This window comes from Ciconia boyciana, chromosome 2, assembly GCF_034638445.1.
Source record: "Ciconia boyciana chromosome 2, ASM3463844v1, whole genome shotgun sequence".
NCBI classification, from domain to species: domain Eukaryota; kingdom Metazoa; phylum Chordata; class Aves; order Ciconiiformes; family Ciconiidae; genus Ciconia; species Ciconia boyciana.
Window position 1 is genome coordinate 150,933,767 of NC_132935.1, and position 13,826 is coordinate 150,947,592.

At 36.4% G+C, this 13,826-nt stretch overlaps 1 protein-coding gene across 2 annotated transcripts in view; it reads right to left on the reverse strand.

The window, feature by feature from the left end:
* The window catches only part of ODAD2 (outer dynein arm docking complex subunit 2), an 88,394-nt gene that overhangs the window by 45,243 nt on the left and 29,325 nt on the right, over positions 1-13,826 (reverse strand). For both annotated transcript variants that reach the window (XM_072851529.1, XM_072851528.1), the window contains exons 10-15: positions 9,389-9,535; positions 8,889-9,098; positions 8,427-8,663; positions 6,937-7,047; positions 6,258-6,412; positions 2,546-2,788 (exon numbers count right to left, since the gene is read on the reverse strand). In XM_072851529.1, coding sequence (XP_072707630.1) covers positions 2,546-2,788; positions 6,258-6,412; positions 6,937-7,047; positions 8,427-8,663; positions 8,889-9,098; positions 9,389-9,535 — 1,103 coding nt within the window. The remainder of the gene's footprint in view (positions 1-2,545; positions 2,789-6,257; positions 6,413-6,936; positions 7,048-8,426; positions 8,664-8,888; positions 9,099-9,388; positions 9,536-13,826) is intronic.

Sequence of the window (13,826 nt, forward strand, 5' to 3'; positions counted from 1 at the left end):
CTAGAAGCTTCCCCCGTGTCCAATAGAGCCAATGCCAGCTGGCTCCAAGATGGACCCACCGCTAGACAAGGCTGAGCTCACCAGTGATGGTAGTAGTGCCTCTGGGATAACATAATAAGAAGGGGGGGAAAAAAACGTGCAACTGCAGTTGGAGAGAGGAGTGAGAATATGAGAGAGAAACAACCCTGCAGACACCAAGGTCAGTGAAGAAGAAGGGAGAGGACGCGTTCCAGGCACCGAAGCAGAGATTCCCCTGCAGCCCGTGGTGAAGATCATGGTGAGGCAGGCTGTCCCCCTGCAGCCCATGGAGGTCCACGGTGGAGCAGATATCCACCTGCAGCCTGTGGAGGACCCCACGCCGGAGCAGGTGGATGTGCCCGAAGGAGGCTGTGGCCCCGTGGGAAGCCTGCGCTGGAGCAGGCTCCTGGCAGGACCTGTAGACCCATGGAGAGAGTAGCCTACGCTGGAGCAGTCTTCCTGAAGGACTGCACCCTGTGGAAGGGACCCACGCTGAAGCAGTTCGTGAAGACCTGCAGCCCGTGGGAAGGACTCATGGTGGAGAAGTTCATGGAGAACTGTCTCCTGTGGGAGGGACCCCATGCTGGAGCAAGGGAAGAGTGTGAGGAGTCCTCCCTCTGAGGAGGAAGGAGCAGCAGAGACAACGTGTGATGAACTGACTGCAACCCCTGTTCCCTGTTCCCCTGCACCACTGGAGGGGGAGGAGGTAGAGAAAATTGGGAGTGAAGACTACAGACTACAGACTATGTAGTCTATGTAGTCTTCATGTCATTGGTGACTTACTCTTCCCAAAAAGGAGGAGAGTGGTTTGGATGAGGAGCTAAAATTTCAGTTGCTGCTCTACTGGTCTGCAAGGAGGAGAAGGGAGAGGAATGGATGTCCCTTTTTTTTTGAGGCGGGGCAGAAATCTAATATCTTAACCCTGTGAGAGGCAGAGCACTCAACCAAGCAAATAATTTAAACATGTGAGTAGTTGCACTGGTGTCAATGTTTTAACTAAGCAGTGTTTTTAAATATTTTGCTGGATTGGTAGCAAACTTATCCACACCTGGATGACTCACGCCTTGGGAAAAGATAGCATTATCTCTTCTAGTACTACAAGTCTAAATAGCACAATACATCAGGTACATGTCACAGTCTTGCTAATAATTTCTGTGTAATGGGTTTTTTGTAGTAGTAAAAAGTATATTCTGCTCTTGATCTAAGATCTTGTTTACTTGTTAATGTTTTAAAATATTTTAAAAAACATTTTAAGAGTTGAGAACCTTCAATAGAGAATTTTTTTGTGTGAACCAAATTCAACATTTGATCCCTTTGTCCACTCTTCGCAAACTCCATAAAATTTTGTCCCAAACAATCTGTACTCTCTCCTTCTTAAAAACAAGATGGACTTTGTTCATCACAATTTTAGCAGCAACTTGTGTTATTTTTGGTGCTTACACTGACCACATTCCAGTATGAAGCTATCCATACTGGATACTACAAGTGATAGTCCTGAGTACTGGTGTATGTCTGAGGTTTTATAAATATCAATTTATATTTGTTAGCATTTAAATTTATCAGTTGAGTTACAATGTTAATTCTGTTAAGTTAATACATTACTCTAAAGGCTGATTTTTAGTGAGATATGTCATGAAAGTGATTTCATTTATGTATACTTTTATGCTACATGGCTAACTGTTCATACAACCCATGTTTACAGTTGTGTACCATCTAGCCTTTTGCCACTGGGTGACAGCCAAAGCATGAAAACAAAAGCCCTATTCAGGAAAAGAATTCCCTGCACTGTTATATGAATATCAAGTGAATTATGCAAATCAGAACAGGAGGAGCTTAATAAAACTCTCTTTCTGACCTTTCTTATGTATAAGGAGGGAAATATGCAGAGAATCTTGAGGTAAATATCCCTGTAAGGGAACAGTAAGCACAGTAAATGCCGACCTCAACATTTAACTGGAACACTTAATCATAAAACTCAAGGATCTTTGTAAGCTGTACAAATCTACATCACAAAACCAAAGAGAGCAGCAGCTCTCTCAGTAAAAAGACAGTCTTTTTATTTGGTTTTGCAAAGGAATAACAGGGGAGAAAAGGGTCAAAAAAAAGTGTTATTTTTCATGACAGTAAATATGCTCTTTTCCTTTTGGAATTACTTTCTCTAATTTAGGCTATTATTTATGATTTGAGAACAGATGAAAAAGGAGAAGGCAAAACAGGTACCTATCATACAGCACTTTATAATGGTGCTCTGTAACTTTGAATTTTAACTTTAATAAAATCAATTTACTAAAGGTTTATGTGATTTTCCCCAAAATGTAAAAGCTTTACATTCTATATGCTTCCTTAATTTTATATATATATATATATATATATAGCACATTTTACAGTAGGATGCAACTAACCCACACAGCCCTGTGGAAAACAAAAATATCCTTTTAAGTCACATTACACTTGACTATATTTGTGCCAGAATTACTAAAAAAATTTTTTTTCAATATTTAAAGTGCTATGAATATGAGTAGCTTACATCATATTTTCAGGTTCTGTTGCACAAGCTCCCACTGCTTTGGTGACATTCACAAGTAGTGCCTGATCAGTTCCAGTAAGTAACTTCACTAGAGGTGGTATTCCACCACATTTACGGATAATAGTTCTATTTATTGGCTCTTGGCAACATTCTCCCAGTGCTCCGACGACATTTATAAGAACTTCTTCAGGCTGGTCAATAAGCAGTCCTACCAAAGCTTCTATGGCTTTATATTCCCGAAATCTAAAATACAGAAATAAAATCAAAGTTGTTATTTTCAGTATGTTACTGTTATAAGTTTAATTTTATAATTACAGTATAATTATAATTGAAGTATAATGTTTAACTTCTGTATGTAAAGTATCTTGTTGAACAAATCACAATACAGGTAAATCACTTCAATCAGTTCTCGAAAGTGTGACATACAGCATAATTTCTTACTCTACCTTTTTAAATACATTTCTCTAATTCAGCTATCTAGGAATCTGCAGAGTAGTTTGAGAGTTTTTTAAAACTTGACATGTGGATGCAACATCTATAAATAGCTGAAAGCATACTGGAAGACTGGCAAGTACTGTGGCATCCTAACTTCCCGTACTTTTTCCTGCCATGTTAACAATAGCTAGAGTAGTAGTATATCAGACCCTCTTCCACCTCTCTGGACCAAAGGATCACCCTTATTTTTCACTAAATGTTAGCCTTTAGACGGTTTGCCCTGACCAGTTCTATACCTAGTTGAGGCCTAATAAGTGCATTTTCCTAAGGTCAGACCTAGAGTTCTAGTACATTTCTATTGTACTATGTTAGTTCCATTCTGAAATCAAGTAATAAATTGACAGAAATTTGAGTTGACTGCTATATTAATACTTCACTCATTCTTCATAGCACTTTTGGTACTGAAAATCAAAAATACGTTTTTAAAAATCCTGGAAGTCCCATCCTACAAACAGATGCATGCTAGACTTCCCAAGGTCATCATTCAGAGCAGGACTTTCAGAGCAGGACTCCTCAGTATTGGGGTTGTCTTCGAAGTTCATTTTGTTCAGAACTTAGAAGATTCTTAACACTTAACAAATACTGCATCTTCCTTTCATACATTTTCTATAATACACCTTGACAATTCCACTTGATATATCAAGCTAGAACTAACCTGTATATTATCTAATAATTATGCTTTGATTTATATCTTTGTGTAAATACACATAATTCCTCCTCTAAAGAGATAATTTCTCTGAGGGTACAGTTCTCATTTGTGCTTCCCCCACGGCCCCTAGCTTCTGGAAATGTCTACTTGAGCTACAAATACCCTGTATTTTCCCAGAATCAGTTGTACACGTGGCTTTTCTTTCATACAAAAAAAAATTAGTATTTTTGAGATTTTGATGGCAGAACTAGAACTGTTTCAATAAAAGTTAATCTTTCCAAGCTGGTTTATCAGTATAACAATTCAAGTAACTGAGAAATGAGAAAATTTCATTTTTCATGATTCAAGCCTTTGCTTAAGGAGGAATCTTCCTCTCTTTGTTCACTATAATTGGGAAGTATCCCTATAAATTTTTTTCAAGAGAAAACATCAACAGCATGAAAAAAAGAGCAACACAGCAAGCAAACACTTTTAAAAACCCTCTGATTTTCTCTGGCTACTTTATCTGTGTTGCATACCAACTGCTTCACAGATGGAACGATATGAGCTGGCTCTGCAATGGGCAGGCTACACTCTAACAGAGCTGTTGGCTCGGGCCATCTTGTGTCCAGAAGCAGTACGGCTGCTTGCACGCAAACTGGAATCTGAGCTAGCCAGGCCCAGGCACCTGTATCAGCTCATTGCTGAGTCAGCACAACATCTCAGCAACGTACTTCGGTAATAGAAAGTACTGTGGAGTAGTTCAAAGATAATTAAGTGGCCCTGCAGGAACCAGAAGGGTTTGTTAGTTCTAGCTTCGTGCCAGACTCAAGCTCATGCCTCCAGATCTACTTCTGTGTTTTCATATTATCCTCCCTCCTTGTTCTGTAGTGCCCTCCCATCTTGAGTTTGGATAGGGTTTACTGCTTCAGACTCAGCACTACATAATACATGAATTCAGCTCAAGTCTGGAGCTGTGCCTGGCTAGTAACCTTCATGGAGCATCAAGCACTTGCCAAAGATATGTGAGTAGCCCCTCAAAAATCTGTTTGCATTTGGACAGAATTATTGGCTACAGCTATACTAATAAATAAAACAGGCCATGGCTCATTCTCTAGGCCTGAGGACAAGAAGCACAACACAGCATCCATATGGCTAAAATCTCTTATCCTCACAATTCAGGGTGGCCTCACCCATTCTGCCTAATGGAAACAATCTGTTGCCTGCACTGTTCCCAAGGAGTGTCTGGGCATTCTCTGGGAGAGTGCTTGCTGGCACAGGCCAAACTGTATAAGGGACTGTGCTAGCAGTTAAACAGTACAGATAATCATAACATAGTGCCTGAACCCTGAAAGGTTTGGCCCTGTTTAGTTTACTATTATAGAGAGAGCCATTCAGTCCATCTCATCACTGACTGATCTAGAACCAGGATGCCTCTGTGCAGATACCCAAAGCCCACAGAAAAGAAGAATATACCCTTCTGAAAAGCCAGGTTACTGTGCAATCAAGAATGCAAAACGCAGTAGGACAGCAGTACAGTATGTAAAGACCATGGCTCTGTATACCAACAGTTTGGGAACTCATTTAGGACAATAAAAAGCCAGACTGTAAACCCTTATTACTAGAATTCTTTCTGATTTTTATCCAGCAGTTATCTATCATATCTGCTTGTCCAGCAAAGTACACTAAAATTAGGGCTGCAGGAAGAAGTTACCTCTTACTTATACTCCTTCCAGCCTATGAATCTTACATTCCTCTGTACAGAGCAGCATAACTTCAGCAGGAAGCTTAGCACATACTCCAGTGGAGCCGGCTTTTCTTTGAGGTAAGGTGCATGAATCTGATAAATGGATTTTAGATTGAGGGGGTTGAGTATTCTCAATCATTAAGCTGTTCCATGAAAGGTAGAGAGTGATAACTCCTGCTGTCACATTCACAGATAATCACTCAGAACCCTGATACTGAGCGGTAGTAGGTACCTATGGTAGGACTCTCATCAGTTAATTCCACTCATTTAGAAGCTGGGTGTCCAGACTAAGCTACTTTTCTGAGCCTCTTCTGTAGTCAAGGAGAGAGGCATCTAAGCTAATTATCCTAAATTCCAGTATTAAAAAAGTAGGTCAACCTAATGTGTATTAGATATTTATTCTAGAATGAGATCATTTGCTCTCTGTCTCTCTTGATGTAAAACGTTAAAGCTAAGTGTGCTAACTACTCTCTCTACCATGCAGCAGTGATTCCAGTTTGTAAGCTACAGAGAGGAGTGGGGATATCAGATAAGCCAACGTGTCAGACATTTAGTATGTGCTAATACACCTCCTGACTCAGTGTCCTATATCTTAACTATTCTTTAGAGGCACCAATTGTCCCCATTGACTCTTAAGATTCCAGGAACTTAACACTGTTTCCACTGTACCCTGAATGAGGTCAGGTGGCAATTTTTTAAGTACTATAAAACCTAAGTTGAAAGCCCAACTGATTATAAGGTATGATTTTGGAGAATCATGACATAACAATTTTGAAAACAACAGAGGCCCATAAAATCAAAACATGATAGTGTAATAAATGTTTGTAAAATTAAATTGTTACTTTGACACATTTTCTCCACTGATTGCACATTTCCAGATTGCTCCTGTCACAGCTGCTAAAAGTCGTTTGTTTTCAGAGTTACCAAGCAGAACAGATAGTGGTTGTAGACCTCCATGCTGTCTAACCAGGTCACGCGTTTCTTTATCTTCTGCACACTATAAAAAAAAAATTAAATATATACATTATGTAAAATGTGTAAAATGATGTCTTCAAAAGGTAGGTGTATTATGCTGTAACTAGTAAAAACTAATACAGAAGAAAACATAAATATTTTATTAAAGTATCTGAATATGCTAACAACTCACTAAGAGAGTTTGACAGTAAACTGCTACTGTATATGCAGCAGTGCTTATACTGTCACATTGTCCACCTTGTGGGAAAACAAACATAAAAAACCAAAGCAGCTCTTTGCACAGTATGCCGTGCCTCTCTGTGTTGGATACCTGTGCAATTTAGGGCTTGCACACAAGAAGAGCAAGCAGGAATGAACTTAATTATAATATTAAATAAGCAGCTAAAATAGTCTCATAAGAATTAAACCAAAGACCATCAACATTTTTATACAGTAATTTCTTACACATTAAAGAAATAGTAAAACTAAGAAATATTAAAACTGACAACCACATGAAAACAAGGGCTAATCCTGGCTCTGATCTACTGATTATAATAATACAGTTACCTTAAATATGGCACTTGCACAATGCATCTGAAGCTCCTCATGTTCACTACTCAGATTTTTCACAAGGTTCTCAATCATTCCTTCTGTCCTTATTGCAAGTCTGTAACTTGGCTAAAAAGATAAATTGCATCTTTTAAATCCTGTATATTAACAGTTAATAACACTAGTCACAATAATAGTACAGTGCTACAATTCTAGGCTTTAATATTTAGAAGCCTTTTACTTTATTTTAAGCACAACTTATCTGCGTTGCCTTGAAAATACTATTGATGTTCTCAAAGTTAATCAAATATATAAATTCTCTGCAGTGCTCTTCAAATCACCTGTAAAACTAGGTGCTGCAATGCCTATTTCGTAGCCACCTGGCTTAAACAGAATTCAGAATATTCTGAAAGGTGTCCAGACTCCCTGCTCAGAGCTAAGGAAGAAAAAAGTGCTTCAGAATAGGATCAAAAAACACCCACTCATTTCATCGAGAGCCAGCAGCCAAAACAACAGATCTATTCCTAGAACAAGGTTAGAAAAACATGTTCTTAGAATTAAAACTTTTTAGTGATCTTTTCTTCCAAATTTTAACCCACAGGCATTGTAACAGGGGACCATTATTTAAGAGAGGGGAAACATCTGTGTAAGACATACATTTAGTGTTATTTCCAAATCTGGCCAGATAAGAAACCCTCAAAAACTTCACCTTCTCAATATAGACTTACTGAAGCTAAAATGTGCCAGGTTGCTGTCTCATGGATCATGCATAAACCTGTGTAGTTCAAGAAGCTAATTTTGAAAATACTAAGTGTTTTATAATATAAAATATTTTGAAAAATCATGTCTTCCACGTCTCAAATGCACCAGGAGAACTTAGGTGTATTTTTTACCTTACTTGCAATGCATCTTAATTTCAAATATGATTCCAGAAATGGAGAAATAACCGCTCATCTTATATGGCAATGGTAAAAAATACTTGTATTCAGATTTCAAAACTGAACATACTCAAAGTTGTGAAACCTGCCAAGGAAACCTGTAGAAAAATCACATATATTCCTTTCTTCTTTTTGCAATCAGTCAGACACCGTCTTACCCAATTCACAAGGACATTGTAAACCACACTGCCTGCACTGCATTGGATCTTCTTGGCCACATCTGCAGATTAGCTTTGTAGAATTTAAATGTACTGATTAACCAGAATATAGCATCTGAAGTTGCCAAATTTGTCAAGTATGATGAAAAAAATGAGAAAAAAAATGAAACTGATTAAGGATTTAATTTCTATATATTCTCTTTCACAAACAACTCCTAGCCTTTTAAATAAAAAATATGTGGTCTTTACTTCATTACAAGCTGTGACCTTCTCAAAAACAGTTTGACAACACAAAGCATCTACTTCCTGATGGGTTAACTGCCCTGGTTTAAGTAAGTCAAACATAATGCTTCCTTTTAGTAGCTAATTGTTCTAATGATTAGCAATAACTTAGCTATATGTGTTTACTTACCTCTGAGGCACATTCTTGTAGTGTTCCCACTACTGGGGTTAAGATGTTTGCATGTGAACATTTGAGCCATCTAGCTAATAATGGAATGCCACCAGCTTTACGGATTGCTTCTTTATTTTTGATGCTTTTGCTGCAGCTCCAGAGTGCCAAAGCCCCACAGCGTGCTATTTCAGTATCTTTTCCTTGATATAGTGTTAGACTGGTTGATCCCACTGAAATACATTCCAACAGCCCAACCTAAAAAAAAAATAAATTTAAATTATCTACAGGGAAGTTTGGTATTTAATGATGTTTGGTATTTAATGAATTAAATACCAAAGTTTGGTATTTAATGAAGTTTGGTATTTATCTGCTTTTTAATGATGGCAAACACTACCACAAGAATCATGTATACAATATATGACATATTTTTTGGACAAAAATATGCATATGACAAGGGTATAAATTTTAATGTCTGCTTACCAATCTCTTGATTCCTCCATGCTGCCTTACTGTCCTTCGTGCTCGTTTAAATCGAGCAACATTAGCAATTGTTTCAGCTGCCAAACATTTTAGATCTTTATCTGGAGAGTCCAGTATTTTCACCATGATCTGTAAGCCCCCAAGATCTGCAATTGCATGTCTGATCAGTGTATTTTGACTAATTTCCTTCAGGATTTTTAATGAACCAATCTAAATAATGGAAGATAACAGAAGCTAAACATTATTTAAGGATACATAAACAGAAAAATTCTTTAAAATGCTGGGTTATCTAAAACATTTTATTTTTTAAATTGAATCAGAAGAAAAGAAGGAAACTGAAAGTCAAAGAAATTGATTTTTTTCTAAAAAATCCTTGAAATCAAGAAAATACAGAAATGAGAAAATAAATCAATTTTCTTTATACCATATAACTTTGAAAATTGAAAAAATATTCTAATAGAAAAGGCATATTCATTGCTTTATTCGACAAAGCTACTTACCTGACATTTAATTTCTTCTGTATCAAGTAAATTAATTAACACTTCAAGACATCCAATGTCTCTGATGGCCAGCTGACAAGTTTCTTGAGCCAGATTGAAATCTCTCATTGAACACAATGCGATTACAGTAGCTGTTGGATTACCTCCCTAAAATAAAGGAAATAATTAACAAATGTGTAAAGTACATTTAATATAAAACTTAATCTCTTCTACTAGTACTAGTAAAACTACTGCTAAAGAAGAAACATGTTAGATTATTTTGATTCTATGGTGTTGAATAACACAGACATAGTAAGAAATGGAATTATTGATAAAGTCTGCAATAGATATAGATTAATAAAGTCTGATATAGACTGAAGTGAGAGTGAATAGCACAGGTGACAAGTTACTAATATGGCTTGCTGTGAATGGACTAGTAAATTAAGCAGTCGAGTATTCTGAGTTTTGTATGAGTGTTTGCAGATAGCAAAAGAACACACAGTGAAGATACAGACGTTTCAGAGAAGCTATCTGCATTCTTTGCATTGGTGTTCACTCTGGAAGAAACCAAAGAGATTCCAACTGGAATCTTCCATTGTGGAGACATTTCAGAGGATGTTTTGGAAACTGAAGTGACTACAGAAAGTTTTTATAAAACCCCCCTAACATTGTGAACAATAACAAATTGCCATTATTAGATAGTATTCAACTAAAGGAAACAGGGTAAAATAGTTGATTCAGTAGAAGTGGCATGTATCCTCTTGCTTCAAACTGCCCTGTTACCAATGTCCTGGGAAACAACAAATGTGATGTGAACTTTGAAAATACTTCAAGGGTTATCCAAGGCCTTTTAGCCAAATATCGGTGCTGGACAAATCGGTAGACTGTAATAAAGAACAGAATTAGCAGACATCTGTCTAAATATGATATTATTGCAACAATATGATATACTTAGAGTCACCATGGATCTGTTAAGTGAAGTCCTACCTTACAAAACTTACCAAGCTTGCAGCAATCGTGATCTAGTTGATATGTCTAACTGGACTCCATAAGGATTTTGACAAAGTCCCTCCCTGAAACCTTTTAAAGAAACTAAGCCACTATATTATAAGAGGAAAGGTCATTGCATGGATTGAAAAGAATGACTAAAGGATAGGAAACTGGGGATAAGAGCAAATAGTCAGTTCAATAAAAGGATGTGACTTAGTGGAGTTCCACGGACCTGTGTTGAAGTTGTGCAATTCAACATACTCATAAACACCCTGAAAAATGGAAGGAATGGTTATGTGACAAAGTTTGTTGATGACATTATGATTCAGGGTCACTTGTGACAAACTGCTAAAGAACTTACTAAGACTAAGAGGGCAATAAAATAGCAAATGAGAAAATGAGAAGTGATGCACATCAGAAAAAACAATCCTGACTCCATAGATGAAATTATAGGTTTTCAGCTGACCATTAAAAATTAGAAATTATATCTTGGGTTTAGGGTAGATGGCAATCAAAAAACAAATGGAATATTAGGACTTATTTGGAAAAAAATAGTGAACAGACAATGTCACTATACCACTGTGTAAATCCATGGTTCACATTCACCTTATAAACTTCATGCAGTTCTGCAGCCTCAGTTTCAGGAAGGTTACTATAGCACTGGGAAAGTTTCAGAGAAGCGCAGCAAAGATAATCCAAGGTTTTTTCAGTCTAGAAGAGGGGTGCCTGAAGGGATATGATAGAAGTCTACAATGTTAGGGATGGCATTGAGAGGGATAGATAGGCATTGACTGTCCAATGTCTCTTTTAATACAGATATAATCTTTTGTAATAATGAGGTATAATAGGATTCAGGTTAAAAAGAAATAAAGGGAGCTGGTTCTTCAAATGAGGCAACAGACTAGTAGAACTAGTTGTGAAAGGATTCTGTGAAAGCTAAAAGATTTCACTGCAGGTCAGTAAAAATATAAATATCTCATTCAATTTTCAAGTCCCTGAGCTAAAAACAGGTGGGGGCTTGGAGAGCATTAAAAAGCTGTGTGTTTGCCCTGTTCTTATTTCACCCTGGGCATTCATGTATGGTCCTGGGTTTCTTCTGCCTTGGTAGAATATAAACAGTTTAACACTACCGTAAGTTATGCAGTCAAGTTTCCCACAGTTCTGGAAATCAGAGGTCAAAACATCTAAAGTGCAAAAGATGAGCTTTAATGACAGAAAACTTCCATCTCAATTATCGTGTCTCCCCTCCTGTTTCAGTCAGGTTATTGGGATACATTGTCTTTTGATCTGCCCAGTACCGTTTCTTTTATGTCTAAATTTAAGGTCATACACTTACAAATAATGAAAACAGGATATAGCTCAATGTAGGAGTTCTATCCTGGAAACCAGAGCATATAAAAAGATTTCAGATGTTGAATATGAATTTGAGATTATAGTGTAACATTTGATTAAAAAGATGAATTTTGGGATGTATAAGTGAAAGTACTGAATAGGAACATAGGTATTATCTCTTTTTAGGTACTTGTGCAACTACTACTGAAATTCTGTGTCTAATTTTCCTTTTTACAGTTCTAGAAGGAAAGTGAAAATATGGAGATGATTCAGAGAGAGAATAAAAATGATTGTAAGCCTGGAAAATAGTTGCATTAAGACAGACATGAGAAGCACTATTCAGTTTATTAAAAAGTAAATTAAGGTATGATTTATTCATAGTGAATAAATAAATCTATGAGGAAGAGGAACGTGATCACAGAGAGCTCTACAGTCTAGCACAGAGGTTTGATGATTCGAAGTTAAAAGTACTAAAGTTTAGATGAGGAGTAAAGTGCAAGTTTTCCATTGTGTGGTTAATTATCCTTTGAAAGAAATTACTTAGAGTGATGATAAGTTTTCCAGCAGTGGAAATCTTTCAGTCAAGATTGGATGTTTTTCTTAAAGATAAGCTCCATTTCAGTCACAGCTACTAGACTAAAAGCAAGAAAAAGAACAAAGAACACACCCTGTAGTATGCAGAAAGTTAAATCATATGATAACAATGGATTCTTTTGAACCTATAATATAGATTGACTATTAATTAAATCAGGTATGAACCCAGCCACACAGAAATTAGGAGGGCTGAGCTACGATGTAGCTGCAACAGAAGCTAGGGTGCATGAGCAATGCCGACTGGTGCTAACATGGAAGTTACAACTTAGAGCACCTAGTACATCAAGCTACAGTATCCATCTCCCACATGCCTCTGAATTCCAGGGAAGCTTTAGCCGCCACCCAGATCTGAACTGTGCTGCCCAAGCCTATCTCTTTCAATTGACACTTTTGAAACTGTAAAGGACTTTGAGCCAACCCTTTCCAGAGGAAAATATTTTACTCAACTGTGCACATCATATTGAAATACAGAATACTGAAAAACTGAATAATGTTTGCTAATATGAAACAAGTAGATCTAACAAAACCATAGCATTTTGCAGCATATGTCTTAAATGTAAACAGAAACAGTAAGACAAATACAGAAAAAAGTCTTTAAATTTAACATGCTCTTCAACAGATACCATAAATGTAGCAGAGAATCACAAGTCAGAAAATACATCCAAAAGGAATGTGAGAAAAATAATTGATAAAGTTTCAGATCAGTAACTTATATCAGACAAAACACTTCTGCTAATCAATGAAGTGTATGTGGATGGAGCTTCATAGCTAATTTTTACTTAAATTTCTTGTAACAGTAGATATCCACAGAATTTCCCCACAGAAAATTGTTTAAATATAAAGGTAATTTTTTAACAACTGCAACTTCTAGTGTCCTAAAGGAAGATTCCTACAATTTTTTCATGTTACCTTTTTTTAATAATCATTATCATCTTGACTTCAGAAGAAAATGAAATGTGTCTAGCTTTAAGAACATATTTTGATCTATTTTGTAAAATATGTCCTAAGGAATAATATTATAGCAATTTCTCAAATGTTTTCCTAGAGAAATCAGTTTACCCACGCATATCAAAGTCTAAATGATTTTTTAAAAAACCCGTAAGATATGATTCCAAAACACAGAATATTCTGTAGCTCAAAAGGACCAACAGCTGTCCTTTTATGAAGTTTGTGGTCTTTTCATATAGCTTAGACTTTGAGATTTACTTTGCTTTGTATTACAAAAATTTTGCAACAGGTTTTTAAAGAGAAAACTTGTCTTTTTATTATTTTACACAAATGTAAGAAGTATATTGCTACCCTGACAACTGATGTCTCTTCTCTTGAGAAGTAATTCTCCTACAGTGAAACTACATTTATACATAACGTAGTAATTCATAATTCATTTATCTTACATGTATAATGGTTGGCATATGACATTTAATATGGACCAGGTTTTTAAAAAATAAACAACTTTTAATTATCTTATATTAAATAAAAAATAGAACTGTATATAAAATATATATATGCATTTTATTTTTTCAGCTTCAAAAATGCACACACC